General features: G+C 54.5%; 9 protein-coding genes across 9 annotated transcripts; 4 read left to right on the top strand and 5 right to left on the bottom strand.

Annotated features, from left to right (window-relative positions):
• Positions 1-2,328: 2,328 nt before the first annotated feature.
• BDP55DRAFT_541248 (family 2 glycosyl transferase) lies at positions 2,329-3,676 on the top strand (the record flags this gene model as incomplete). Its single annotated transcript, XM_060568199.1, has 3 exons — positions 2,329-2,406; positions 2,501-3,220; positions 3,275-3,676. The coding sequence occupies 3 exons, from the start codon at positions 2,329-2,331 to the stop codon at positions 3,674-3,676; spliced, it is 1,200 nt and encodes a 399-aa protein (XP_060435540.1).
• Positions 3,677-5,113: 1,437 nt separating this feature from the next.
• On the bottom strand, positions 5,114-6,616 carry BDP55DRAFT_541256 (squalene epoxidase; the record flags this gene model as incomplete). The annotated part of the gene is made up of 1 exon (XM_060568200.1): positions 5,114-6,616. One exon carries the CDS (start codon positions 6,614-6,616, stop codon positions 5,114-5,116), a length of 1,503 nt encoding a protein of 500 aa, XP_060435539.1.
• A 2,021-nt stretch (positions 6,617-8,637) lies between these two features.
• On the bottom strand, positions 8,638-11,137 carry BDP55DRAFT_723425 (ATPase; the record flags this gene model as incomplete). Its single annotated transcript, XM_060578749.1, has 2 exons — positions 8,638-10,514; positions 10,675-11,137. 2 exons carry the CDS (start codon positions 11,135-11,137, stop codon positions 8,638-8,640), a joined length of 2,340 nt encoding a protein of 779 aa, XP_060435538.1.
• Positions 11,138-11,662: 525 nt separating this feature from the next.
• BDP55DRAFT_644835 (uncharacterized protein) lies at positions 11,663-13,782 on the top strand. The gene has a single exon (XM_060573603.1). It carries the CDS (start codon positions 11,965-11,967, stop codon positions 13,630-13,632), a length of 1,668 nt encoding a protein of 555 aa, XP_060435537.1. The 5' UTR covers positions 11,663-11,964; the 3' UTR covers positions 13,633-13,782.
• Positions 13,783-14,319: 537 nt separating this feature from the next.
• On the bottom strand, positions 14,320-15,275 carry BDP55DRAFT_541280 (putative Rab/GTPase; the record flags this gene model as incomplete). The annotated part of the gene is made up of 3 exons (XM_060568206.1): positions 14,320-14,630; positions 14,787-15,054; positions 15,246-15,275. 3 exons carry the CDS (start codon positions 15,273-15,275, stop codon positions 14,320-14,322), a joined length of 609 nt encoding a protein of 202 aa, XP_060435536.1.
• Positions 15,276-16,558: 1,283 nt separating this feature from the next.
• BDP55DRAFT_644829 (ATP synthase regulation protein NCA2) lies at positions 16,559-19,055 on the bottom strand. Its single transcript, XM_060573602.1, has 2 exons — positions 18,911-19,055; positions 16,559-18,823 (listed from the first exon to the last, which is right to left on the bottom strand). The coding sequence occupies exons 1-2, from the start codon at positions 18,925-18,927 to the stop codon at positions 16,831-16,833; spliced, it is 2,010 nt and encodes a 669-aa protein (XP_060435535.1). The 5' UTR covers positions 18,928-19,055; the 3' UTR covers positions 16,559-16,830.
• A 2,354-nt stretch (positions 19,056-21,409) lies between these two features.
• On the top strand, positions 21,410-23,123 carry BDP55DRAFT_644825 (C-4 sterol methyl oxidase). The gene is made up of 3 exons (XM_060573601.1): positions 21,410-21,762; positions 21,831-21,974; positions 22,038-23,123. Exons 2-3 carry the CDS (start codon positions 21,846-21,848, stop codon positions 22,689-22,691), a joined length of 783 nt encoding a protein of 260 aa, XP_060435534.1. The 5' UTR covers positions 21,410-21,762; positions 21,831-21,845; the 3' UTR covers positions 22,692-23,123.
• BDP55DRAFT_644823 (uncharacterized protein) lies at positions 23,124-23,796 on the bottom strand. Its single transcript, XM_060573600.1, has 2 exons — positions 23,496-23,796; positions 23,124-23,470 (listed from the first exon to the last, which is right to left on the bottom strand). The coding sequence occupies exons 1-2, from the start codon at positions 23,727-23,729 to the stop codon at positions 23,234-23,236; spliced, it is 471 nt and encodes a 156-aa protein (XP_060435533.1). The 5' UTR covers positions 23,730-23,796; the 3' UTR covers positions 23,124-23,233.
• A 1,575-nt stretch (positions 23,797-25,371) lies between these two features.
• Positions 25,372-27,071, top strand: BDP55DRAFT_644819 (amidohydrolase). Its single transcript, XM_060573599.1, has one exon. The coding sequence runs from the start codon at positions 25,538-25,540 to the stop codon at positions 26,930-26,932; it is 1,395 nt and encodes a 464-aa protein (XP_060435532.1). The 5' UTR covers positions 25,372-25,537; the 3' UTR covers positions 26,933-27,071.
• Positions 27,072-27,490: the final 419 nt, after the last annotated feature.

The raw sequence follows: 27,490 nt of genomic DNA, 5'->3' as shown, positions 1-27,490 counted from the left end.
TTATCGAGTCCCTGCATATGCACTAAAGCCAGCTCATGGGGATGTTTTCCTCCGCAGATTTGACGGGTCAGATTTGGCGAAGCAGGCTGAGCGAGGTGATGGTTGGATAGGCGGGATCTTGTTGTCTCGGGTTCAAAGACCAACCAACTTGTCAATGGAACCGAGGTGAGGTACTGTGAAGAAACGGATCTGCACGATGCCGTCCAGCTGATTCGATGCTCGTTTTGCACCTCTGTAAGCTGCAAGTTCATGTTGTCGTCCGAACCGAGCAGTGCAAGCCTGTAATTGTCCTATATTGGCATGGGCACGATCAGCGGCCATCATCGCGCTGAGTCAACGTGTCTGTCAGCCAGTCTTCGGCCGAACACAGGCATGCAGGGTTCGATGAATTATTGAGTGATGGCGGAGGATTGTGCGCCGCATGGCATATGCGGTGCAACTCGGGCGCTTTTGCCCTGCCTCAGCAGCTTTAATCCTGTATCCGCTTTCCATTGATTAGGCACTCTTCAGTTTCCAGATAGCGAGAGAAATACTGGGCAAATGCAGCCCCGTCTATTGGCTCAATTGGGATGGGTTGCATGCAGGTTCTCGGACGTCTGGTTTGGTATAGACCGGCCCAGGTCATGTTGGCAGTCTTGGCTACCTGTCTGACCTGCATCGAGGAGGAAAATACCCATGCGGAGCGTTCGGGGTCCGAGTGAATGTTGAAGAGGATTCGCTTCTCTCTTCTCTCTTCGCTTGGGACTGTATTGATCAGTTGACCGAATATGGATAGGCTCAGGCTCGAGAGGCGCCTGGGAAGAGCACGGGAAAGGCTTGGGATGCAATTTCCACAGGATAGCCAACTTGCGCTCAGCTCTGGTAAGCCATGGCTTGAAGGAACCGTCTGGGCGGCTCTGGATGACCCCTGGTTGATCGTGCGCTCCTCGCGGGGCTGGGGTTCCGTGGTTCCTCAATTTTAAAGTTGACGAGAGTCCTTTGGCGCTCGTTTGGAGGCTTGTCAGATGAAATGCCATTGGTACCATGGATAGCTGGCCACATTTGTGTTTCTTGTCTAGGTGGCACGGGAGGTGATGATGGTGTGAGACGGGATGAAAGTACCAGATACACCTCTCTTCATGGCGAGCGGCTTCCCAAGGGCGAGCTTATGTGGCGTCGCGTGGCTTTGGGAATGCATGGCATTTGCCGGTAGTGACGGCGGCTTGCAGAGAGCGGCTCAGGTACCGCTGATGGAGATGACAACGCGCTTATTCTCTAATTATCTTCTTGTTCTACTGAGTAGGCCGAAGATGAAAGAATAGAGCGATCGTGGGGGTTTGTTGCAGACGAGATAATATATGCGCAGGTATGTCGATTTGATACTGTCAACCCAGCGTGGGGGATGAGTTGAGTTACGAGCCTGGAATGTGGGTTGGCCCCGAGCGCAACTGGTCTTTTCATGGCATTGCGATGTCTTGGGTCGGAAACTGACGCAGCATGTTCGTTGATTGTGGCTCGGCTTGAGGAGTGTCGTCGTCGTCCACCACCAACTCCACACGCAATCATTGAGGTGGAGGTATAGAGAAGAGATGTTGTCAAGTCACTCGAAGGAGCCGTTGGAGAGGCTTCAGTTGTCAGTCGTACGCAAATAAAGTCTGAATAGGTAGGGTTACGCTGGGGAAATGCAAGAAATGGCCTTCTCGGGCGGTGCCGAACAAACACGATGTTGCTCCCAAAAATAGGTATCCGTAGGTGAAGATTGCGATTCATGCCAGAGTCACATTTGCATTGGTTGTATGCTGCCCAGGTCAATCCGAACTTGCAATGGAAAGTGCTAATGCGAGGCTACAGTGTTTCCCCCACAAGCCGAAAATAGCGGGCAAGAGCATCCCCTCAGGGGACCTACCTAGGGAAGGTACCTAAAGAGGCACGCTAGGCAAGGCAAGTAGGCATCTACCCCTCCATGGCAATTGGGTCCTGCCATTGGAAAGTGCTTCAAGGGTCCAACCCAATTGGCCAGCCTCGTTAAGCCACAAAAGGGGGGCTCCCGCGAGCTGCCGCGTTCCGCATTACGTATCCCAGAACCCCAGAAACGGTGGTGCCGAAGCTGCTACTTCGTACATACCCGCCAATTCAGTCGATGCGTTCGTCTCATTGTCACTGACTTCAAGCTGCAGCTGCGGCAGTTGCAGCAATTTTCTTTCTTCTCTGGTTATTGTGCGTGCAACGGATACTTATTCTCTTTACGTCAGCTTTCTCGCAACACCCACTCTTTCTTTTGTTGGCCTTGACTAAAGGCACCTAGGTACTGTACCAGCCAGCGCTCATGGTCACCATCGCGACACTACAATGGATCAAATAACCCAGGCTTCGTGGCCGGCCCTTGGCGTCGCGCTGCTCAGTCTTGCCGCTATCGGTCTTTTCTCTGTAAGCTGGATCCTCCATATACATGGAAAGCTCGAACTTTATACCAAATATTGCCAATTGAACCCAATTGAAGCTGACAATTTGTCCTCGACAGATCTTCATTACCCTCCACCTCGTCGCTCCGAAGCCCCGCGCCGTACTCCCCTCCGAGAAAGTCTACCTCACCTCCTCCGCCTCCGGAAAGCCAGTCCAGGTCGCAGCCCCCTCCTGGTTCGATCGCTGGTCCGCCGAGCGCAGCGTCTCCGAGGCGCGCGCACACCTGACTGATCCTCGCGATGTCCCCGACTCGGGTGCGACAATCGACCCCGCGGACGTGCGCCTGACCGTCGTGCTCCCCGCTTACAACGAAGCAACCCGCATCCTCCCGACCCTCGAGGAGGCAGTTGAATATCTCGATGAGAACTTTGGGCGCCCCTCCTCCCCAACCAAACCCCTCCTCAGCCCTACCGCCCCGCGTCGACGCTACAAGAACCCGCCCTCTGAGGCACTCACCGGCTACGAGATCCTGATTGTGGACGACGGATCCAAGGACAGCACCGTGGATGTCTGTCTCGACTTTGCGCAGAAGAAGGGCCTCCACGATGTCATCCGCGTTATCAAGCTCGAGCGCAACCGCGGCAAGGGCGGCGCAGTCACACACGGCTTCCGCCACGCTCGCGGCGAGTACGTGCTCTTTGCCGACGCCGACGGCGCTACAAAGTTCAGCGACCTAGGACGTCTAATCCAGGGCTGCGAGGAGGTTGTCGACGGCTCGCACCGCGGTGTTGCTATTGGCAGCCGCGCTCACCTTGTCGGCAGTGAGGCTGTTGTAAAGGTATGCCGCTCTTGCAACCCCCTTAAACCCCTTCTCAATGCTAACATTGCCTAGCGGTCTGCCCTGCGCAACTTCCTCATGCGCTCCTTCCACCTGGTTCTCATGATCCTCACCCCGCCTGCCACCTCCCGCCTCCGTGATACCCAGTGCGGCTTCAAGCTCTTTACCCGCGCCGCTCTCCCTCACATCGTCCCGTACATGCACGCCGAGGGCTGGATTTTCGATATCGAGATGCTGCTCCTGGCCGAATCAGCCCCACCGGCTCCCGTTCTCGGAGAAGACGGCAGTGTTATTGGCACCAGCCCCGGAATCCGCGTTGCCGAGGTGCCTGTCGACTGGCATGAGGTTCCCGGAAGCAAGCTCAGCGTCATCTCGGACAGCATCAAGATGGCCCTCGGTCTGGCGATTCTCAGGGGTAGCTGGATGATGGGCGTCTATCGTCGGAGATTGACGTGATGTGAATCTGCATCGGGGTTCGCTTCTTTTGTGTTTTTATTCTCAACCCTCTTATTGGTCTTGCTCTGAAGGGAACCAAAGGTATCTAGGGCTCCCCTATTCTAGAAAGGGGTCAAAAGTGTTGGCAAAAAGTTTGTGATGCAGACTTTTGAATCTGCGCATATAGACTGGGCAAAGATGGTTTGCCCAACTTCCACCACATCGACGGGTAGATAGCCTGGCAAAGTCTATGGAATTCAGACATGAACCTTGATTACTCTGTTATGCTCATGTGAGATACGTGGCAGAATGAATCTAATTCCCCTTTATTCGGAAACGAGTTAAGCCAAGATCCCCCATGACGATTTGCAAAGTTCCTAAAAGACGAGAACCCGATTTCACCATACCCACCGCTACAAATCCTCGTCCGTAGTATCATCATAGCTCTCAACCGATTTCGCTGATCGTTGCTAGTGTCTGCAGGCAGGTATCCGTGTCCACGAAAGACACAAGTCGAACTACGATGACAGTTCTATTAAAAAGATAGGCTATCAGCACCAAGCCCGGGTTTATTACCTTATATCTACCGCCACAAATCATTACCCGCAATATCACCATGATGTCTAAGGACTTTAGTCGATCGTTCATAGGCAGGTTTGCCATCTTCATTCAAAGATCCAACTCCAATTACAATAGAACGTTTCCCCTAAACAGCTAAGCTAGAAACTTTCTTAGATAGATACTACCATCATGTATCGTCCCGTTGCTGCACCATATTCGAAGACGAACATATATATAATAGCTAACGACCACTAATAAAGACATTCTAGTGCCGTGTTTAATAACGAACGTACACATACCGACCGACACTAACAATGGATACATTCTTGCGCCGTATTCGAAGACGAACGTACATACACCAAGCGATGACTAACAACAAAGGAGTATCCCCCCTTCTCTACACTCCGAACACAGCGAGACATTTTGCACACCAACAGCGATGCATACCACACACACACACACACACACACACACACACAATAGGCGGTAAGCGGAGCAGACCAACCGGAGACCATGGAAGAGCACGGATGGGTATCGATTGCCACAGTCAAGTTATACCACTGACCGTCAAAAAATGTCACCAACGTGAATCCCCTACTGCACACAACGAGCCAGCATTGCAGAAGATGGAAGTCATTGAACGTAATTAATATTATGATAATGGTCTGATACACCTGTATCTACACTCGGGTGATCCAATGATCCGCTTCCATCCCAAATATGGTTTATCGTAACTTGAGTATATGTACAGCCCGGGACCTCCCTAACAGAAGACCTCGGGGCGTTGGGATATTACCCCCTTTTTGTTGCAGTTTTTTCTTCGTTGGCTCATCACTCATTCCGCCAACGTCTCTTGCTCATGTCTAATAACTCTGATGATCTCATACCTAGCGTTCTTCAGTTCAGCTCACGCCACATGACGGGCAAGAACACAACGCTCGCTCTCCAGAGAATGAGGATACCGTCGATGAGCGCCAACGGCGCCTTCAAGAAACCAAAGATGCTACCGCTCATGAGGTTGAGGGCGTTGAGCCAGATGGCGAGGAAGGCGACACTGAAGAAGTGGTAGGCAAGCTTGCCCGGCTGGTGCATAAGACCTCCCATGAGGGCCATGGGTTCGGAGGCGTGGCCGCGCTGGAAGTAGGAGAAGCATCCCATCTGTAAAGCGCGCAGCTGGCGGTCGTTTGCGGCAAACAGGGCGTACAGCGCCATGGCCAACACGTTGATGATGGACGTGAGGCTCTTGCGACGCCAGTGGAACTCGCGCAAGACTCCCTTCAAGGCCACAGGATCGGCGAGGTCGGTGACGCGCGAGGGGTGGAGCAGGTCGGAGAGAATTACACAGTCGTTGAAGGCGACGGTCATGCCACCGCCAGTGAGGGGATGACGCATGTTGAGAGCGTCTCCGAGAAGGAGCATGCCGTTCGCCGTCTGGCGGGATGGAGGAAGATAGGAGTTGGGCATGGATCGGGGGATCTTGCCGTCGGCAAGAGCAGCCTCAAAGCATGGCCGCATCTGGGGAGGTAATGTCGGCATGACGACGTTCTTGATGTAGCCCCGAACACCGCCAGCAGCGGGCGAGGCCTCGGGAATGTTGGCGGGCACGTCGATGAGCGCGCGGGTCTCGTGGGTGCCAATCTGGTACAGGAGAACGGGGAAGGCGTTGCCGATGCAAACATGGCCGTAGCCGGGCGAGAGCATAGGGGCGTCGATGAGCTCGAGGGCGTAGAACTTTGACTTGACGACGGGTTCTTGCGGCAGGTACTCCTTGCGGAACTTGGAGGCGTAACCGTCGGCGATGATGGTCAGCTGGCCAAAGAAATAGTCGTCCTTCTTCTGGCCCGTCGCGGCGTCTGTCGTCTTGGACCTCACACCAAGCACCGTATCCTTGTCGTCGCCTTGTATCGTGGCCGTCACCTCGGTCTCGACAACAGTGATGTTCTCCTGTCTCATGCATGCTATGCGGAGGTTGTTGATGAAGCGACCATGGTGGAAGCATCTGCCCTCCTTCTGCTTCGCGCTCGCGGATACGGCCTCGCTCTCTGAAGCGTGGATCATGCGGCCGTTCTCGTCAAATGAAGGGTAGGGGATGTCGATTCCGTTTCCGTGGAAGCTGACTTTGTAGCCGTAGCAGGGAATGGCGTCGATGCCCTCGAGGCAGTCGGCCAGCCCCAGTTGGCGCAGGGCGACGATGCCACCGGGCTGCAGCAGTTCGCCGACAATGCGATCGGGCTCTTTCATCCATCTCTCGAGTAGAAGTACACTTCTTCCCTGCTGGCCCAGTGCGTATGCAATGGCGCAACCAAAGACACCGGCGCCGACGACGACGACATCGGCCTCATGGTACTTTGTGCGGCGCTCGGCGCGGGCGTCGGCAGCTGCTGTTGGACTTTCGATCATTTCAATTCGACCTTCAGGGGCTGGTCTGGTAGTATATGTGATGCTGTTGAAGCGTAGGGTGGCGGGGAGATCGTGGTGTTGCCGATTGTCGTAATGTGCATGTGCGAAATGATGCTTTGATAGGAAAGGCAGCAAAAGGGATGTTGAAAGTCACCTTTGAGGGGAGCCTCGGATTCGGTCGTTGGGAGTGCGCTTGGAAACGTTGGGGGAGGCGTTTGGCTTTGGATGATAGGAAGAACGGGAGGGGAGGGGGAAGTATAGCAAGTGAGACTGGTTGCCGCTATCGGGTTTTATGGAAAGACCTGGCGAGATTGGAAGAGGTCGAGGGGTGGGAGGTGGTTAGACTTGTCGTTCACGTCCCGCCTCGAACGATATGGTGGCAGATGAAATCCAAAGAAGGAAAAGAAGCGTGATGAGTGGACGATTCAGTTTAGCTGGGGCCCCTGCACCATAACCTTTTGCCAGGGGGGGGGGGGTAAAATGTTTCTTTCCGCAATGGTTGTTTCCTCGTTGACTGACTGACTGACACTTCGGTCAATGCAGGAACAACTTAACAAGTCAAACAATTTCTAGTGTAGAGCTAAGTTATGGTACATGAGATGGTATGTATATCAAGGTAGGTACCTATTGCTGCGCTTAGTTTGTCAGTCGAGCCACCCAAGAATCCTCTGTTCAAAACTCCAAAGTCACAAAGACATGAACCCCCTGAGACTCCTCCCTCCAGAACAAAAAAGCGAAGCTCTCGGAGGATCCAGAAAAATTACAGAAGGCGATCTCAACGACAAGTCGTTCCATGGCGGCTCACGCCGTTGCAATCGAACCAATTGCCACGCTCCAATTAGTGCCCACACACCGCCCATTTCACGTGTCGAACCACGGTCATGCGTAATAGATTTCTGCTCGGTCCAAACATCAGGCACTTTGGGTATCCACCCTCTGGTATCTTGTTCCTGACTTGTGCTCTCTTCTACTGACACTGACAGGACCCCCAGATCTATCTACCAAGGTACCCTGCGTCTAGAGGCTCTTTATTGCCCGCGTAAACTTCAGCCGTGCCGGTTCGGAAGGGTTGGCAATTTGGGACGTAGGCAGTGAGCTGATGCGCCGTGACAACCCTCTGCTCAAATCGTACATCATCATCACTCGAACCCCCCGAACTTACAGTGGCCGTCGCCAGATGTTGGTCGACATGATCCATTATCCTCCGTCATGCGTGGGTTCCAGAGACTAACGCGAAAAAAGGGGGCGCTGCATCGCCCCATCTCAATGCAATCCATCGGTAGCCAATCACGACTCTAGCACGGCTTTTCAAGAAGTTGCACCACCAACAATCTCGAGAAAAAAAAAAAAAAGAGTTTCAGTCCCGCTGCTCTCAATTGGGTGAGCGTATCGAAGCATGTGAAAGTCTCTTATGAGAATAGCTGACTTCATGCCTTTTGCGGCACAGATAGCGCATGGTCTGATGTCAGGGCTGGTCCAACATCGGGTGGCTACATGTATTATACTGGATGCATGCCGTCTTGCAAACAGAACACCAGCAAACTTCAGAGTTGCAGTCAGTAAACCACCCGGCTGGTTCAGTCTGCGGAGCCGCAATGCTGAGACAACTCAATGGTTAATGCGAAGCGAATCTCGGGTCCGGTTAAGTGAGAACCTCGGCGCAATCTTCTGTGAAATTTTACTAGTCAGTCAAGTCGATTCGTAAATGAGCCTTTCGAGCAGTTCGGGCCCGAGACGACGGATCCGAGCTGTCTACTTTTGCAGTTCTGTTGAATATGCCAGTCGATGAAGCATCTTGAATTTAAATACTATCTAGCTCCAGAAGACAGTGACCTGAAGGAGACCAGCTTCCCTCCCAACCCACATACACCCATTCTCTAGCATAGCCGCAGAGAGATCGCATAGAAACGTCGTGATCACTCAAAGGCAAATCGAGCTATCAGACGATGAGCATCATCCACCGGATTCAGAGGAGGACAATAAGCGATGCCAAGACGCAAATCGTAAACAGTCATGATTTTCTATTTCTGGTTCTGATGCTTCATAAACTGCTTCGACCACCTCTCATAGCCGTCCAGCATCTGGTGCGTGATACCCTTGGGAACAGACTTGATGGCGTCCACGATATCCTCCATGCAAACCTGCACCTGCTCCGCCTCCCCGTCCAACCTGACACCGCCGCCGCCACCCTCCTCCGTGGCCCCAATATGCGTCCTGCTCAGTGTCTTGCTCAACGCCGGCTCCGTTGCCACGTTGACAATCTGCTTAATCTCGGCACCCGAGAAGCCCTCCGCCAACCTCGACAGCTCCGCCACGTCCACGTCCGCCGCGAGGGGGAGCTTGCGCAGGTACAAGTTAAACACGGCCTCTCGCCCCGCGGCATCCGGCGGACCAACGTATACGATCCGATCGAAGCGGCCGGGTCGAAGGAGAGCGGGGTCCATGGCCTCGGGTCGGTTCGTCGCCGCGAGGATAAGCACCCCTGACAGCGCCTCGAAGCCGTCCATCTCGGTCAACAGCGTCGTGAGCATATTGACGGCCCCCTGGCTCTTTGCAGCACCGCCACCGCCGCCATTACCGGCGCGCTGGCCGCCGATGGAGTCGATCTCGTCAAAGAAGATGATACTCGGGCTCGCGGCGCGCGCGCGCTCGAAGAGCTGCCGGACCGCACGCTCCGACTCGCCCACGTACATGTTGAGCAGCTCCGCGCCCTTGACGGCGAAGAAGTTGAAGCCGGACTCGGTGGCCATGGCCTGCGCCGACAGCGTCTTTGAGCATCCCGGCGGACCGTAGAGGAGGAGACCCTTTGGCGGTGTGAGGATGAGCTTCTGGACCGTCGGGTCGTTTGTCGTTGTGAGGGTGATCATGTTGCGCAGGGCGTTCTTGAGGCTCTCTTGCCCGCCGACGTCCTGCCAGTGGATCGTGGGCGGCTTGAGGTTCACGTCGTGCATGGCTGTTGGTCTGGTGGAGCGGAGGGCGTGCTCGAGGTCTTCGCGGGAGAGGTAGGGGGGCCCCAGAGCCTCCTCGTCGTAGCCTGCTTCGTCTGGGTCGAGGCGTTCTGCTGAGATGATCATTGCGTTCTCGATAAGTCTGTCGAGGTCGCTTGCGTTGAAGGCGTGTGTTTGTTGTGAGAGCTTGGCTAGCATCACGTCCTTGACCTCTGGTAGGATGGGTATTTCAAAAGATTTGAGAATTTCGAGCCGGCCCTCTGCGTTGGGTATCGAGAGGGGGATGTTCCGCTCGAATCTAGTTCTCTTTTGTAGCTCGGGAGGTACGTCCGTCATGTAGTCCAGACAGGTGGCGATGACCACGACCTTTGGTAGTGTACCGTTCTTGAGAGCATCCTCGGCCAGCTGATCGAGCTGCTGGCCTAACCGCTGGGTGATGGCCGTGGAGTTTGCCCGGTCTTTTCCAATCAGGGCCTGGAGGCCATCAATGAGAATGATGCTAGGCTGCATCGTCCGGGCTTGCTTGAAGACCTCCTCGACCGTCGACGACTTGTCGTTTTCTTCGATCCGGAAGACTCGACCCCAGCCCGTACTCGCTATCCGATTCAGGATATACGACTTGCCGGTCCCTCGTCCGCCGTGGATGACGATTCCACATGATTTTTGCTGGCCTTTGTAGACGAACTTTGCGTTGAAGCCGCGCAGGAAGCTCCGCAGTTTCTTTTCTTCCGCGTGCAATCCGGGGATATTCGGGACGACGAGCTTCGTCACGTCGCGAACTTCCTCGACAGGCTCCTCATCCTCACCCGAGATGATAGTGGGTATTGTTGAAACGACATAACGGGCTACGTTATTTGTCTGGCCGTCTACGGATGTGATCTTGAATATTTGTTTGGACCCAGGCGCCACACATTCAAATTTCATACCCGGAAAAACTTGTTCAGCTCGTCCTGAAAGGAGTCAGAACCAGTCTCGCACCAATACTGAAATGATAAAGAGGGCCATTTCACCCTGAGTACAGGGAGTGAGTATGTTGTCGCGCATAGAGGCCGTGAAAGAATTGTACGGAAAAGGCTGCTAATTGCGAAGAGGAGGAACTAAGTAACTCACCAAGATAGAACCGAATCACTCCCACCCACGCCCCCTCCCATGCGCTAATCTCGGCCTTTTCCCTCTCAGACGTCGTCTCAGGCAGAACGCTCACCGACTCAGCGTCAGGTACCACGGGACTCTCCGTCATCGTGATCGTAATTTGGTCGCCCAGCTCGAACCCGCAGGCCCTGCGGTACGCCTCGCTCATGAGTATGATGTTGGGGCTGATATTCTTGTCCGCGAGCGTCCAGAGCGCGGCCTCCCGGCGCAGCGGCTCCGCTGCCGTCCCGGTAGAGTTGGCTGCATCCTGAGTGGCGGTCCTCGTGACGACGCAGCGCCGGCCGTTGTCCACGCTCCCTGTGAGTTGGATCAGGGAGTCCCGGTTGACGTAGATTCTTGAGGCGCCCTTGAGCGTCGACTTTTCAAGTGTTTTGTCAAAGGGCGCCAAGGGGCGGACCTTTCCGTCGATTGCCTTGACCATCTTCTGTGCTATAGCCGACGGGCAGTGTTGGTATCGGGCCCCTGGTTGCCGTCGTCTTGACCCCGGTGAGTCTCTCACTGAGTGCTCAGCCCGCTCGACAAGCAGGTTTCGGGTCAGTGTGATTCGATGAGAGACACTAGGAAAACTTTAGATCAAGAGAAAGAAAAGTCGAAACCCTCCTGTTCCTGAATCTTTTCGTCTCTTGCGGCCTGTCGAAGGAATCTGTGTTGTTCAGACGACGTTTGCTCTTCATCCGTCACTGCCCACATGAGTTGACAATGGTGTAGGGCCCAGACCGGGGTATGGCATCGAGAAAACCCTGCGACAAGAAGATCCGGCAACGATGAGTTTTTAAGAAGCCACTGTGACAAGCACAATACCGACTTTTACTCAAATAGTATTTTCGAAAGTATCAAAGTCTTGAAGAAATCTCTCAAGTAATTTGTGTGATTTTCTATATTCTTCTTCAGCTCGTGACATGTAGATACGTCTTCGCAGTGAGTCGACCAATATTTCGTGTAAGTGAGCCATGAAAAATTCAAAGACCCCTCCTCCCTCCACCAGGACCCGACGCCCGACCAAATTTCCTCCAGTCAGCGGCCCCACACCAGCTCAAGTCGAGGGTACGTACCTGCCCTGTCCAACGTCGCATCACAGCGCGGACGAAAGTCAGGCCCAGCGTCCAAACTTCTTCCTTCACTTACAACAACTTTCACTACTTCAACCACAAAAAGGCTCAACTACACACGCCAACCGAAATACGAGGAGTCTCTCTCTCTCTATCCCCTTGTACGCCGACCCGACGAAGCCCAACTCCCTCCGGGCCCATGCAATGGGCTGACCTCCGAGGGCTGCGCAGCTCGACCCGAAGAGTTGCCCGGATGACCACAATCGCAGCCCGACGACGGCTCCCGCTGTTGCAGCAGCTGTCGCTCCCGCACACGACCACACCTACAATTCGACAGTCCTTTCGAGCAGATCACGGCCCCGGCACGCGGCTCTTCTCGACCCAACCTCAACACAGCTCCCCGGACCAATGGGGCAAGAAGAAACCGTCAAGAAGAGAGGAGCCAAAGTCAAAGTCGCCTTCGCTATTCGAGGAGCTATTTCCAAACGATGTGTCCTCCTCCTCGAATCGACGTAACAGTGAAAATACCAATGGAGACAGCAAAGGCAAGGTCAAGGTCCGCTTCATGACCTCCACCGACCCGGAAAAGTCCGAGGCGACAGAGTACAGATTGAGACAGCTGGAGCGCAAGAACAGATCAGGCAAGACGGGAGGCGAAGCGGCCGGCAAGATTGCAGACTTCTTCGAGTCGCGAGCTCGGGAAAAGGAGAAAAAGGACAAGGCCGTCGACGGAGAGAGCTCCTCCATTTTCAACGAGCTCTTCTCGGTACCGGGATCGGGAGCGGCAGGGGCAACGGCAGGGGCAACGGCGGGAGCAGCATTTGGGAAAGGAGGCGTTGAAGCCTTGTTGAGGAACTCCCAGGCCGATCAGAACCTATCCGAAGAGAAATCTGTAGATCACAACGACCTCCAGTCCTGGATCGACTCGCTCCCGAAAGACGACGCCGCCGCCAACACCGCCTCCTCTGCAGCAGCGTCCCCTGAAGCGGCGGCGGCCAAGGCAGAGCGCCCAGCCATGCTCATTCTCTCCAACGCCAGCCCGAACCTCCTGGAGACTGACTTTTACCGCATCGGTCCCCAAGGCCAACATCTCGACGGCTGGAGCGCCTCCATCCGCAAGGTGATGCAGGCCTATGACTACAGCACCCTGGAGCCCATGGACCGCTACTTCATCCTCTTCGACTCCCACACCGCGGCAGCAGCCTACCAGCGCGAAGCACAGCGCCTCCACGCCCTCGCCGGCCGCTCCCTCGCGTCCCCCGCCGCCGGTCTGACCTCAGCCGAAACATCATCCATCTCAGCGCCCTCCAACACATCAACCTTCAGCCTCGCGGCCCCATCCAAGACGTCCTTAAGCCTTCACCTCTACAAGCTCAACCGCGCAACCGAAACCCGCCTCGAGACCTTTAGCATCCAAGGTCTCCTAAGTATGACACCCGAACCGCCCCCGCGCGCAAACGCCCACGTCGTCCTCTCCCTCGACGGCGGCACTCTCGATCAGCGCAGCCTCTCCCACTGGATCCGCCGCGACGCTCGCGACCGCAACCTGGGCTGGCCGGTGCAGCACCTGCGTGCCTACTTTGCGCCCAAGGTGGACCGCAGGACGGTGACGGCGTCAGAATCACCCGCGGAGAGCGCGGAAGGCCTCGTGTACGACGACGTCGACGAAGCCCCGGCGGCGATGGGGGCTGACTCGGGACGGAGAGGCACCCCCGACGCGCTGGATGAGACGGCACCGTCTGCTCGGTTTGTGGTGTCGTTCCCGGACGTGCATGAAGCGAGACGTTTCGTTCGCGCGTGGCACAGAAAGGAGCTCGTCCTGACAAATGACCAGAGTGTCGTTGTGAACACGCACGTCGTATGGTGATGTCGCAGGTTGCAGCGACCATCGATGAAAGTGTATAGTATGGGCTCTGTTCCCTCTTGTATGATATACTAGAAGCATATATACCAAGAGGCTGAAACCCTCAAATGTAGAACATCATCAGGCGTATTGGGAAGCACATGAGAAAAAAAGTATGTATTATAGAAACCCAGAAATGTAAACCCGAAACTCCAGACCAGATATTTGCTCTCTAGGGGGGTTGATGAAAAGGCGCTGTCGGCAAGAAACCACATGACAAATAACCACACAGTACTTTCTTCCCCATAGGAGGCCTTGGAACAGGCAGGTGGGTGAGCGAGCGCCGTCGTGGTCTCGTCATCGAGCACACACGCACGCGCACGCCCAACCGGTCGGGCCCATCACGAAGTTTTTCCCTTCTCAGCCAATTGCCTCGCCGGAAGCCCCGGCCCTGCCTTTCGGTTGGCCCCTGTCATGTCCTCCTCTCTCTCACCGAGTTTCTCTGCGTGTCCATTCCGGCAGGCAGACCCGCTGTGAAGCCCCATATGCCCATGTCTCTCTCTCTTCTTTCATGCGCGTCTCATGTGCCTCTGTAGGACGACGCTGTCCCCTGGTGGCAGCGCGAAATCGACACAAAGTAATCAAATCTTGCTTTCGGAAATACACACAGCACAAAGTCGAGCGTCCCGTGCTCAGCCCCGTTTCGTTACTTTAGCAGCACTTTCCGCCGGCTCCACTTGACTCGCCGACGTTGACGCCCGAGGCGGCGGGTTGCTCGTTCTTCTGGTTGTCGATAAGACGCTTCTTGATATCGGCGGCGAGGGAGTAAAAGGCCTTGTCGATGTTGATGTTGCTCTTGGCCGAGACCTCGAGGAAGGGGATGCCGAGCTCGTCGGCGAGCTGCTGACCGCGCTCGGTCGAGACGACACGCTTCTCTTCCCAATCGCACTTGTTGCCAATGAGAATCTTGTTGACGCCCTCGGTGGCATGTTGCTCGACGTTGGCGAACCAGGTGCGGATGTCTGTGTGGAAGGGGTACACGTTAGTCTTCTCTTCTTGTAGAAAGGCTCCTGTCATCAAGGGCTGCTTTGGTAATGACAACTCCACTACACGGGTCGAGACGGAACCGACAGCAGTCGTGCAAGTGAGTCGCAATGTAAGGAAGGGTAGCGACGTACTGTTGAAGGAGCGCTCGTCGGTGACATCGTAGACGAGGAGAATGCCCATGGCGCCACGGTAGTAGGCGGTGGTGATTGTGCGGAAGCGCTCTTGGCCGGCGGTATCCCAAATCTGAAGCTTGACACGCTTGCCGTCCAACTCGATGGTGCGGATCTTGAAATCAATACCGATGGTCGTGATAAAGGACGGCGTGAAGGAGTCTTCGCTGAAGCGCAACAGGCAGCAGGACTTGCCTACGCCCGAGTCGCCGATCAGCAGAAGCTTGATCTAGAGTTCTGGTCAGCCACATGTGAACACGATGTCATGTTTGCCGCCCGTAGTGATTTCGGAAGGGGAAAAAAAAAGGGCAGCGTCTGCTCTTGGAATCTTCGAAAGGACGGAATTCATAGGGAGTGAGGGTATCTCGAGGGAAAGGGCGGGACGATGGTAAGGAGGGGCAACCGGCATTCGACACGTACAAGGAAGTCGTAGTTGCGGTTGCTCGACATTTTGGCGGCGGGTGTTGATGGGGGACTAAACCGAGGGGGCCGATCTGAAGGGGTGATATTGCTGCTCCGGGCGACGTACGTGCCAAGCAAGTTAAGATCGGAGGGATGCGAAAGAGAGGCGATTGTCGTGATCTGGTCGTCGGATTCGGGCAACGGTTGGGGGAGAGGCGATTGAGATGTTGGTAGGAAACGGGCCTAGGTAGTTTGTCGTAGTCAGGTAGGTAGTACTAGTAGCAGTATGTACGAATAGTGATGGTAGGCACGTAAGTGCTGGGCTGTGGACGAGGCGAGGCGCTGCGGTGTACAGTCCACTACACTGTGAAGAGGTACGTATCCCATACGTAGCGTCAAATCGCTTGGTCTCTTTGGGGGAGGGGGAGGTGAACTGTGGCGCCCTGCCGTCTGGGGTAAGATACTGGACCCGGCCTCTTGCTTGACCGATCCGACTTGACCTGTGCTTGTGCTGGGACAGGGCCTGAGGGATTTGGTGACTTGGCGATGGGTTTCGTAGACTATCTACCAGGTATCTAAGGGCACCGGCAATCTTGAGCTGGGAAGCTGGTACCTGCTGCAACGTGAACACCGCCGCGAAAAGTGTCCTGATGAAGTCCGCTGTTGATACCCGCAGTGGTCCACGATCCAAATCAGCTGCTTCCGGCACTAGGCCGCGGTGAAATCAGATAACTAAGGTAGTCACGACTCACGGTAGGGAGTTGCCCAAGGCACAGTGCCCGCCAAGGGGGAGAAGACGCGACGACGTCGGATCTGCGTCGGAGGGGAGCGAAAGGTTAAAAGAAGCAAAACTTCCCTGGTCGATCCAAGCACCTTGTTGCAGAAAACCGAGTGCAGTTTTGGGGGGGATACACAGCAATCCAGCGTCCTCCCATGATGGTAACCGCGAAAGGACGATTCGTCTTGGGTATGCAAGGCTCGCTCACCAAAGAAGTGACATGTCAACACCTCCTCAGCCACCAGATAGTACATGTCCACCAACCTACATAGTTGCTTTCTCGAAACTTGATGCGTTGTCTCTGCCGTGGCACTACACCCCTTTTGCTGCCAAATGTGCTCGGTCTCCCGCCTTCACCAGACTTGTCAGGACTCAGGAGGCTACCAACGAAGCCACGCCAAACGTCATCGCACTGTCTCGCCTCAGGGTCCACGTCCAGATCCAGCCAGAACTAGGTCACGCGTCCGTCGCCCGAGCATCTTGGGTGGCGGCCGTTCCATGGTCACAAGAGACGTTGTAAAGTCTCCCTCACATTCACTCGTTGCCAGTACATCACCCGTTCAATTGCGCTTCAATTCAACTTTTGGTCTAAACACCATTCCTAGTGACAAATGCCGCCTGCTAAGCTCCGGTACCAATGTGCGATGCTCCGTTGACAATTCATGAATGCCTCCAGTGGTGTACAGTTGTGGTACAGGTTCCACCGAAAAAAGGCCGTTCCCGCTGTGCGTAGTAAAGTAACCTGAATGCTGAAGCTCAAATCCGTAAGACCGTGTATCCATGCGAATCATTATTGCGCCCGAGGTTCTCCGTTGTTCGTTCTTTTTACTGTAGCCACCTGGCGTACGCCCAGCGAATGCGATCCAAAGCTCTAACCTGCACCTGAATTCCCTTCAGGTTTGCAAGATCATCCAAATCCTCGAGAAACTCTCGCTGCCTGTCGCGAGGTAGCACTCTCTGCATTAGGTTGCGCAACACGTGGACTTCGCACAACAGGAGGCCGTGGTCCTTGTAGGAGAGGAGGTTGTTCTGAGACGGCGTCGCCTCTGAAAAGATCCGGTCAATATTGCGCAGCACTCGGATGCTCTGTCCAGTCTTGCGGCTCTGGCGGGCTCCCTTGCGAGCACCAAATATGCCGCGAAGATACTGAACAATACCAATAGAGACAAGCACACCAGGCGTCAGACCCACAAACCCAAACACCAGTTCCTGGCTCTTGAGGAGAGAGTCGATGCCGCTGATGGCCACCTCTAGATCGACCTTAGTCTTCTGCACTTGGATGAGCAGTGATCGGACGAGGTCGCCCTTCACCGCACCAACAAAGGGAGTCCGTAAGTCCTTTTCGTATGCACGCAAGACCGGCGTGACGTCTCCCTCGCTGACCTTGGTACGAATGATTTCGATCTGGGCGTCGGTGAGGGACGAGCCGTCGCCTGCAAAGTGAGGCTTATCCAAAGCAAAGTCCACAACCATGCGCTCCAAGCTTTCCCGATCGGCCTTGAGGCTGTCTCGGCTCATGATAGCGATCTCGCTGCTTGTGTCGTGTCGAATAGTTCCAACAATCTTCCGTGTCGGTTCGATAACCCAGTTAAACCAAAAGTCTCGCATCGTAGATCCAATGTCCCGAATCCAGCTAATTATTTCTGCACGTCTATTGGCAAGAAGTCGAAGGACAGTCGTCGAAGACAGCAGAGCTGCAGTCGCAGGCAGCCAGTATCGGATGAATCTCGACGGACGGCCGTTCTCTCGAACAAGCAGCTGCGCAGACATGACGTGGTTGGGAAGGCCGTTATCCAGAAGGTTGAGGAGACGTCTAGCGAGCACGGAAGGCTTCTCCAGAGCGTTGGCGTCCTCGATGTGAATGCTAAGCTCGGGGTCCTCCTCGACTCCAGCGAATACCTTGTCCTCGAATTCGTTGACGCCAGACTCCAGAGTTAAGGCCTCCTTAAGAACCATGTCCATGAGAGCCACGCTTCGTTCAACCACGCCTTTCCAGTCATGGCTGTTGACGCCCGCTTCGCTCTTATCGTCGTCGTCGTCTCCTCCAAAGGTCAAACCTTCGTCGACGAGCACACCAAGGCCGCTTGCGATCATATCCCGCAAGCGTCTGAGATGTGCCAGTTTCCTCCGTGCCTCGCCACGGCTAAGGGCCACGGGCGATAGGACCTTGCGCTGAAGGGTCGTGATCGATGAGTCCCGAATGCTGTCCCGTACGATGCCGTAAAATTGTTTCCATTGCTGCGATAATCCTGTCCGTGTCGATGCAACAATATTTCCCGGCGCTTGGCTGAGATTTCGAATGCGGTGTTTGCTTTCGTGATAGACGTCCTTGGTCAAGGCCCACAAGCGCAATGGCGACGTCTGGACCGTGTAGAGACTGCTGTAAGTATACGAGCTCAAAACCTCGTCCCAGTACCACATCTCGTCACTGAGAGGGATGATCTGGTCCAGGAGTGTGTTCAAAATGATACCGTAAGTCTGAACGGTAGCCTTGCTGACGAGTAGCCACTCGATCTCCGACTGGTACGGGCCTCGGCTAGCCTCGTCATCCTGCTCCGCCTGGAAGTCCCATTCTGCAAGTTTGGAATCTTGCAGTAGAGAGCGAATCCTCTGAGCGGGGAGTAGGGAAAGCGAGGTTGAGGTGGTGGACAGAGCCCTAACAATATGTAGAAGCTCCTCGATCCTTGGCGACGACAGTGCGTCTACGGTGGCCGAGTGAAAAATGCCATGCTCTTCGGCAGACAGCTCGCCATCTTCTTGAGATAGGCTCAGACCCAGTGGAATCCGATCCAGCTGCGCATCTAAGCGGCGAACTTGGCTGCGTGCAGGGAAGGGTTGATGTCAACATTCAAATGTTTTGTTTGGGATGACGGGAAGTCAAGGAAAGTTGGGACGGAATACTGACTCGGCAACAACAGACATTATAGCTTCTCACTCAGAGAGCACTCCTCCTCCACTTTCATGGGTTTGATTTTGCGTTGAACACTCGAGGCTGTGAGGATTGCAGTCGTGTGAGGATGGATTTGATGGAAGAATGCAGTAGAAGTTTGGGTTAGACGTCATCAGGTAAGCGAATGCCCCGGGCAACTTGGGCGAGCGCCTGCAGCCGACAACGCGGTGAGCGGCGACTGGAGAGAACGTGGGATGACAGGTGGGGTCCCCTTGCGTGCCTTAGTCAGCCACCGCCGCTGACGGAGCTGGACCGCTGGAGTGGTATCTGCAGATGAGCTAATCATCAACCTTCTAGGTAAGGGAGGCCGTGTGTGCTGCGTCTGCTTTCATGAGAAGGCATAGTCAGGTCTTATAGAAAAGGATCCTCGTTTGCCTTGGCTATTCGAGCTCCTTACAGGCAGATCCCATTCTTCTAGGTCCTTTCGACGTCTTCAGGCAGTTTCGATTCGACAGTATGCCTGCCAAGCCATCCAGATCATATCGTTGAACAAACGAAGAGGCGTTGTCAGGAAGCAGATGATTTCCAAGTCTGAACGAAATCTTTACGGATACACCTACCAGATCCGATTCAGTAACGGCTATCTGTAACGACGCCGCCAAGGACCCAGCTCGTTCGTTACTCGCAAGTGAACGCCTCGTCGATGCTGAGATGTGAATGTCAAGCCACGAGAGGTCGTAACTCACCCTATACTCATGATAGATAACTCTCATTTTGCTGTGTAGCCGTAAATGGCTTTACAAATTCCCCGTAGAGTTGACTCCTGGTTCATTTCAAGAAGAGAAGAACTTGGCTGGACCAAAAGTCTTCAGCGTGTATTGCGCCTTGATCGCGTCTATGAGCCATGTACCCGCACATGACTATTCGGCATATGAGTGCTGCAGATATAGTAGCGTTTAGATGTACATTGTAAGGTAGGAGCAAGCTCGACCTGTCTTATCCAGCCGATGGACAATAGGTTCATGGCTTCCGCAGACTAAGGTGATGTAAGGACCCAGGGTTATCAGTCTAGCTTAATGTTAGGACGAGAAAGCTTGATAAGCTCCTGGATTCAACTTGTGTTCAACACAAAAGGGCGATGACGACTTTTGGAATGTTGTTGATTGAACATTCATACGCTTCACGACTACCAGCCAATACCGAGATAGACAATTCGAGGTGGCCTTGCATTGGATCAAGCATGACCGGAACACGCCATTTTGACATGAGCATCCACGGCACCCCATGCTTTGCCGTGCTGGAGCGGGGCTTTTGACAGCTGGGCCAGGGCCACGCCGCGGAGGAGGTCAGATGGATCTCATCGGCAATCGGATTTAGTAGATTTGAAGGCGTGGAGCATGTCACTGTCATTGAAGATTGTTCTGACTTGTGGTTTTTCTAGCATCTGTGTCCGAGCTAATGGGGGCAAACAGTTAGCGCCAGGCCAAAGCGAATTCCTTTGCCAAAGACGTACGACGTGCAGACCTGGAAACGTGCCCCTCCTTCATCGTATTCGTGTTGAGAGAGGGTACGTACCCGCGCAAAAGGTGACAAAAAGTCGAGGTGCGAGGTACTCCATGCATGGCGATAAGACAGCCCTGCCCACCTGGAGGGTGAGTGATATCGGCCTCCTTTGATTGCCCGTGACGGGGCGCAATGTTCATGCATAAGTGCTTCTTCTGAGAAGATGATGCTGACATTGGATCGCAGCTCGAGACTCCAATTAAGAGCTGAGTGAGTTCAAAAGGTTGACATTGAATTAGACTGCCGCCACCCAAATTCAAGTGCTTTACGGATACCTTACCTCTACGTACCTTACCTTACCTCAGCTTGCTTTGATGGAAGATGGAGGTATGGAAGCTTGGAAACAGCAGAAGAAAAAAGGAGCTTTGTCCCCATCCATGAATGTTTCCATGCCCCGTGCCTCCCGTCTGTTCGGCTTTTCCCCCCCTCGGCCCCCCTACGATCAGCAGCGAGGGAAGAGCCAACGCCTGGCGCAGCTGTCACACACCCTTTTGCCTCCCGAAATCTCGCACACCGCCCGACCCAGTCGCCAGGGCACGCCTGCTTCCTACTGGCCAAAGCCCACCACGGAAGACGGAAGGACCCACGAGCTGCATGGTTCGATTTCCAGATGCAGCTTCTCATTGGCTCATGACACAAGAATGGCCAAATCCCCAATCCACGTCCCCACGCTGTCGCCCAGAAAGGGTGAGAGATGCACAGGGGCGTTTTCATAGCACAATTTCAGAACTAACCGTTAGTTAAGGTAATAGAAGTATTTTTTTCTCTCTCTGTGGTGACTGACAAGCACCAAGACGCAGGTGCCATTTCCTTTCCCCGTCAACCGAAATGATCCATGGATAAAACCTCAACAAGACCCGGCCCTGAACCCTTGACCTTGCCGCCTGCCGTCCTTTTTTCCCTTAAACCTCCCATCGCCACCTAAACACCACCTCGGCGCATTGTTGTATGAGTTGCGACTGTCTTTTCTTTCCATCACAGCTTCCTCTTCGCCAACTTTGGCTTTTTTCCCATACACATCTGTAATTCCTCACTTGTTGAAGCCCCGAAGTCGCAAACTTGCGCTCCCCGCCATCATGGCCGCTTTCATGTGAGTTTTGCCCCGTTTCTCTCCCCGATCCACGGCGCCCCCTTTAGTCCCTCGAGCACGATCTTGAAGCAAACAGTCACTGACCTGGTTTGTGCGAAACAGCAACTCGACCGTCATCAACACCGCCTTCAACCACACACAACCGTACTTTAGTGTTCTCGAGGAGGTCTCCAAGTACAATGTCCAGCTCAACTACTTTGAGCGCCTCTGGGCCGTATGTTCACACCTCGTCGCGTGCCACTCATTGCCCTTACGATGCGACTGACACCTTCTTCTTTCTAGGCTTGGTATCTCTGGATGCAAAACGACACCCTCGCTACCGGCATCATGAGCTTCGTCATGCACGAGACCGTTTATTTTGGCCGCAGTTTGCCCTTTATCATCTTCGACCTCATCCCCTGGTTCCACAAGTACAAGATCCAGCCTGTGAGCAACCCTCCGCATCCTCTCGTCGTCATACTCTGGACTCATTCACTGACTCTCGAATAGCAAAAAATGCCGACACTAAAGGAGCAATGGGACTGCGCCATGGTCGTCCTCATCAGCCATTTCACCGTCGAACTTCCCCAGATCTGGCTCTTCCACCCCCTCGCCACGTGGTGCGGCATGGAGTACAACGTCCCCTTCCCGCCTCTCTGGAAGATGGCTATGCAAATCTCCATCTTCTTCGTCATGGAGGATACCTGGCACTACTGGTTCCACCGCGCCCTGCACTACGGCCCTCTCTACAAGGCGATCCACAAGCTTCACCACTACTACTCTGCGCCTTTCGGTCTCGCCGCCGAATACGCCTCACCGATCGAAGTCATGCTCCTCGGCATCGGTATCGTCGGCTCGCCCATCTTCTGGGTCACCCTCACCGGCGACCTCCACCTCCTCACCATGTACGCCTGGATCGTCCTCCGCCTCTTCCAGGCCATCGACGCCCACAGCGGCTACGACTTCCCCTGGAGCTTGCGCCACTTCTTGCCCTTCTGGGCCGGTGCCGACCACCACGATCTCCACCACGAGAAGTTCATCGGCAATTACGCCTCCAGCTTCCGCTGGTGGGACTACTGCCTCGACACCGAGGCCGGCCTCGAGGCCCACAAGAAGCGCCGCGAGAAGAAGATCCAGGCCATCAAGGCGCAAAAGTCTCAGTAAACGCATTGTTGCTGCGGCTGTAACGTCTTTTGCAGCATGAACAACGCATGTCGCCAAGCACCGGGCCTTGTGTGCGCACCCTAAAAGAGAGGATGGATGCGCTCACAAATGGTGGTTGAGGGCGTTGCTGGACACACCGGCTGGGAGTGTCTCATGATACGATGTATAGAACGCGGCAGGAAAGGAAAACCGCAAGGAAAGCGACACGACACGGACCTCGACAACCGAGGCCATTCATCAAAGTCACGTAATTATCATTGGAGCGGCGTTTGAAAGAGGTATTGACGGTTGTGCGAAAAAAGATGAACCACTTATACGAATTCTGTCGTATATATTGGGAAGGCCGCCCATAAAACTGGCATTGTAGTAGATTACTTAATCATGGCACAACATTCGTTCTTCTAATAGTCCACGTTACGTATTTGGTATATTCCACACGTGTTTACAGTATTGTACAAGGAAGAAGCCCAGCCAAAAAAAAAAAACCCCCCGGACCTAGGATCCGAAGTGAGGTTCACCATCCGGGCCACGGCTTAGACACACTACTTCTTCGGCGTACAACAGTCTCCAGCCGTACCCGCCGCCTTATCAGCCAGGCCCCGGATACCGCAGCTGACAGTCTCTCCGCCGCCGGTCGTGGCCTCTGAAGCCGGCACCTCGACCTCGCCAAAGTCCTTGGCCAGCGCGTCGCAGATGAGAGCAAGCTTGAGGTCCTTGTCCGACAGGCCCTTGGGGTTATGTGTCGTCCACCGGATAAAAGTTGTGTTGTAGACCTGTTCCTCTGCTTTTAGCCTTGCTCATGACTTTGGATGAGAGACTCTCGTCCTTTCTCGGGTATCTGCGCAAGTTGGGTGGGGAAGGTGAGAGGGGGTTTGAGCATACGTTTGACCACTCTGGGTGATGGTTGTGGATTTTACATTGTAAGCTCACGGCTGTCATGAAGTCCTTTTTGTTCATACTCGTCAGCAGTCGTTCTCTACCATTCTTCTTTTTCTTCTTTCGTAGACGTTTCATTACAACATGAGGAAATTGTAGCATATAGTATAAAGAGGTCTGTCAAGAAAGAAAGGGCATGGGATAAAGATACGCACCCACGTCTTTGCAAAGTTCTTAAACTTGAAGCTTCGCTCGACGGCCTCGCCGTCATTGACCAGCGCCCAGCCCAGTCCCTGTCCCAATAGCGTCTCGAGCGTCGAGGAGAGGGAAGTCTCATCGGAGCCCTTAGAGAAGCGCGGCGTGGGCGCGGCGGCGGTGGATGTGGTTGACATTGTCCTCTGGTACCGTTGCTGGATGATGCTTTGTAGTGGTGCAGGAGATGCTGTTGCTGTTTTTGAGAGCCGGGGTGAGTACGCTGAGGTGAGAGGTCGCGGGGTCGTGTGTGCGATGCGGCGGAGGAGGGTACGGGCTGGGGTGTTCATCTCTGAGAGGGGGGTGTTTGGTGTGGTGGACTTGATGAGGGCAGGGCGATGTGAGGGTTTTTGGAGGTGAGCTGCGTATATGTGAGGGTTGTGGTGTGGTTGAAGCTTTAGATGTTGTTAGAGGTGTACCCCTGTCGGAGGTGCTTGCGGTCGAGCTTGTGTGGAGACATGGGGTGGACAAGGTTGCCCGATAACAGTTGCTCTTCGCGGAATATTTGTGATCATGTATGGACTGTATCTCTGGTATAAAGATGCTTACACTGACTGCGATGATTTGTTTCAATTCTTCCTCAAGTTACTCGAAAGTTATTGGGAGACTTCGGGTTATTCAACAGACCAGATGTACTTTTCAGAGCCAGTATTTCACGGAAGTCTTCAACGGAGGTGTGCTAGATAGTCGGACTGAAAGACGGAGTGGCTCAAACGTACAAGATTCTCCGTACCTGGTAAATCAAGAGACCAATCCGCTGCTCAAGAATATAGATCCTCCATCTGAGACGATTTACCCTGCCATTGACATCTAGAGGAGTCGACCGTCCAATGTGCATCGCCTATGACTTTATACATCCCCGCCGCTCCAAGCCACTCCATCTTCATTAAGGTCATATCAAGAGGTTTGGGATAACGTGGACGACAGGTATCATCAATCAAGGACGAGCGTTCATCGTGAACATGTTCACGAGCAAGTCACACGAACAAGCCAAGTAGCTATGGTCGATGAAGAATATCGTAATATAAAGTTGACTAGAGCTATGTTCTTGTGTGAGGTATCGCCGACATACCTTATTCTAGGGTAGCTATGATATCAGAATGCCCGTTGTAGATCCCGGCCGGTCTTCTTAGATCGAGTTAATAACAACGACGAGAACCACGGAGACGGTGACGGCCATAAAGATCTCGAGGCCAAATGAGACGATAAACAGAAGAAATGCAGAGGGAATAGCTTTGTGGGACCCAACGCCCACGTAAAGGGCACACACCTGTCTCAAGCTGAGCTTACTTCGCGTTCCTACTTTTGGAAGGTCGGTTATCAGACCGTGCCGCTATATCGCATCCCCTGCATGTATCTGCAGCGACAATCCATTGATCAACTCAAGCGCCTGTACCAGGAACCATGGGTGGAGAGAGGGAGAGGTTGGTAACATGGTAGATTGCAGCAATGCAGAATGGTCAGGATTCGCTACCCCGCGCTCACCAAACCACACATATTCAAACTTGACTAAATGATGACACTCCGAACATAGACTTTCATGATAACGGTATGAGATGCGTAAGTCATACTTAAGTTCATCCCAAGTAGTTTCACCTTGGCTAATTGTTTGAAGCTCCAGCTCAATTGCGTGCGCCTGCTAGTGCTTTTGCTTCAAGAATAAAGCTATCTGCGAGCTGAACATATATTGACCTTTCAACGTCGTGCAAGTCCTCAAGATGCGCGTGCCACATCGACCTCAGGAGATGCAGCAACCCGTATCAACAGCACAACCGAGAGGCATCCCGCCTTCAGAAACCCACCAAGCCCAGACAATGGCCTCGCCGCAAGAACAAGAGGAGCCAGAAGGAGATCCAGCAATCACCCTCATCACCGCCGACCTCCTCATCCCAGGCCGCGGCATCCCAGTCCCCAACGCTGCCGTCGCCATCTCAGATGACAAAATCATCCACGTCGGCCCCCGCGACAGCCTCCCCTCAAAATACCGCTCCCTCACCCCTCTGCACGTCCCCGTCCTCATGCCAGGCCTCTGGGACGTCCACGTCCACTTCCTCGGCATCGACGTCGTCACCGGCTTCAGCGACGGCATCTTCAACGTCCTCCCCGGTTCCAACGCCCTCATCGGCGCCGTCATCGTCCAGGACCTCGAGGCCACCCTCATGGCCGGGTTCACCTCCGTCCGCGAACTGGGCGGCTACGCCGGCGACCTCCGTCCGGGGATCGACTCGGGCCGCCTCGTGGGTCCCAACGTCTACTCCTCCATCGCCGCCATGTCCATCAGCGGAGGCCACGGCGACCAGCACACCCTCCCCATGCAGACGGTCCTCGACTTTGCGAAATGCGGCGGCGGCGCCTGCTCCATCGCCGACGGGCCAGAGGACTGCACGAAACAAGTGCGCCTCCTCGTCCGCCGCGGCGCGCGCTGCATCAAGATCTGCTCCAGCGGCGGCGTGCTCAGCTTGCTCGACGACCCGGAAGACAGGCAATTCTCCGACGAGGAGCTGGAGGCAATCGTATCAGAGGCCAGCCGCAGCCGGCGCGCCGTAGGCGCCCACGCCATCGGGAAGGCGGGCATCATGGCCGCGCTGCGCGCGGGTGTCAAGAGCATCGAGCACGGGTGCTACCTCGACGATGAGGCCGTCGACCTCATGCTCGCAAGGGACGCCATCTTCGTGCCAACGCAGCACGCCATCATGACGCTGGCCGCGGACCCGTCGCAGCTGCCGCCGCCGCTGGCGAGGAAACTGGTGAAGCTCGTGCAGAGGGCCTCTGACTCGTACCGGCTCGCCATCGGGAGGGGCGTCAAGGTCGCGCTCGGGACGGACACGTGGAGCAGCGACCGGACGAAGCCGTTGGCGCACGGGAAGAACGCGCGGGAGCTGCACTGGGCTGTGAAGAACGGTATGACGCCGCTGGAGGCTATTGAGGCGGGGACGGCGAACGCGCCTGAGGTCTTGGGGGGGATGGCGCCGTTGAGCGGGCAGGTTAGGGAAGGATATGATGCGGATTTGATTGCTGTTGCGAGGAATCCGCTGGAGGATATTGAGATTTTGACGGAGAAGGAGAATATTACCCACGTCTGGAAGGGTGGGAAGTTGTTCAAGTCTTCATGATGATTGTGAGGATGCCTGTCGCATACCTCGAACCACAAGGGTCGGCTGAGTGACGAGTATATAACTCAGCCGTCAGCGGTACAGGTACTGTCACATTCAAATAATGGCTTCATGAATTCATTCTGCAGATCTTGACAACATTGGAACTGGAGTCTCAATGACAATATCGTGATTTGAGTACTGGGTTCACTTCAGTAAACGACTTGATGCTCCATATGTAAGGATCAAGTGTCTTATCACAACCATACCTCACCCGTTCTCCGTTTCCGTATATCCTCTATGGAATACCAGTATGATGGGTGGTGACAGGAACTGCCTGGAGAAAATAGGTTTGTAAATCGGTCGTAGCCGGCATGTCGATAGCCTCGGAAACTTCACGTGATACTCTCCAAAGGGTCGATTTGCATGAGACCACACTGAGCACTCGCCAATGCAAGCTCAATGTTGAACAAAAGAGACTGAGCAACGTTACAGTCAACTCAGTGGTGCTTACTGGAGTGCGCGCGGACTACCGCTCCATCATGCGATATTGACAGCCGCCTACATCAAACCTACCTT

Source organism: Colletotrichum godetiae, assembly GCF_030913485.1.
Source record: "Colletotrichum godetiae strain CBS 193.32 chromosome Unknown BDP55scaffold_3, whole genome shotgun sequence".
NCBI lineage: Eukaryota > Fungi > Ascomycota > Sordariomycetes > Glomerellales > Glomerellaceae > Colletotrichum > Colletotrichum godetiae.
The sequence above is the reverse complement of the archived record's forward strand: the minus strand, read 5'-3'. Positions and strand labels throughout refer to the sequence as shown.

Bases quoted from the DNA above. Each gene is read 5' to 3' on its own strand.
- BDP55DRAFT_644823 (XM_060573600.1), bottom strand. From the start codon at position 23,729: ATGCTACAATTTCCTCATGTTGTAATGAAACGTCTACGAAAGAAGAAA. The intron at 23,471-23,495 runs GTCATGAGCAAG...CTAAAAGCAGAG, and splicing joins ACGAGAGTCTCTCATCCAAA to GAACAGGTCTACAACACAAC.
- BDP55DRAFT_644819 (XM_060573599.1), top strand. From the start codon at position 25,538: ATGCGCGTGCCACATCGACCTCAGGAGATGCAGCAACCCGTATCAACA.
- BDP55DRAFT_644825 (XM_060573601.1), top strand. From the start codon at position 21,846: ATGCAAAACGACACCCTCGCTACCGGCATCATGAGCTTCGTCATGCAC. The intron at 21,975-22,037 runs GTGAGCAACCCT...ACTCTCGAATAG, and splicing joins ACAAGTACAAGATCCAGCCT to CAAAAAATGCCGACACTAAA.
- BDP55DRAFT_644835 (XM_060573603.1), top strand. From the start codon at position 11,965: ATGCAATGGGCTGACCTCCGAGGGCTGCGCAGCTCGACCCGAAGAGTT.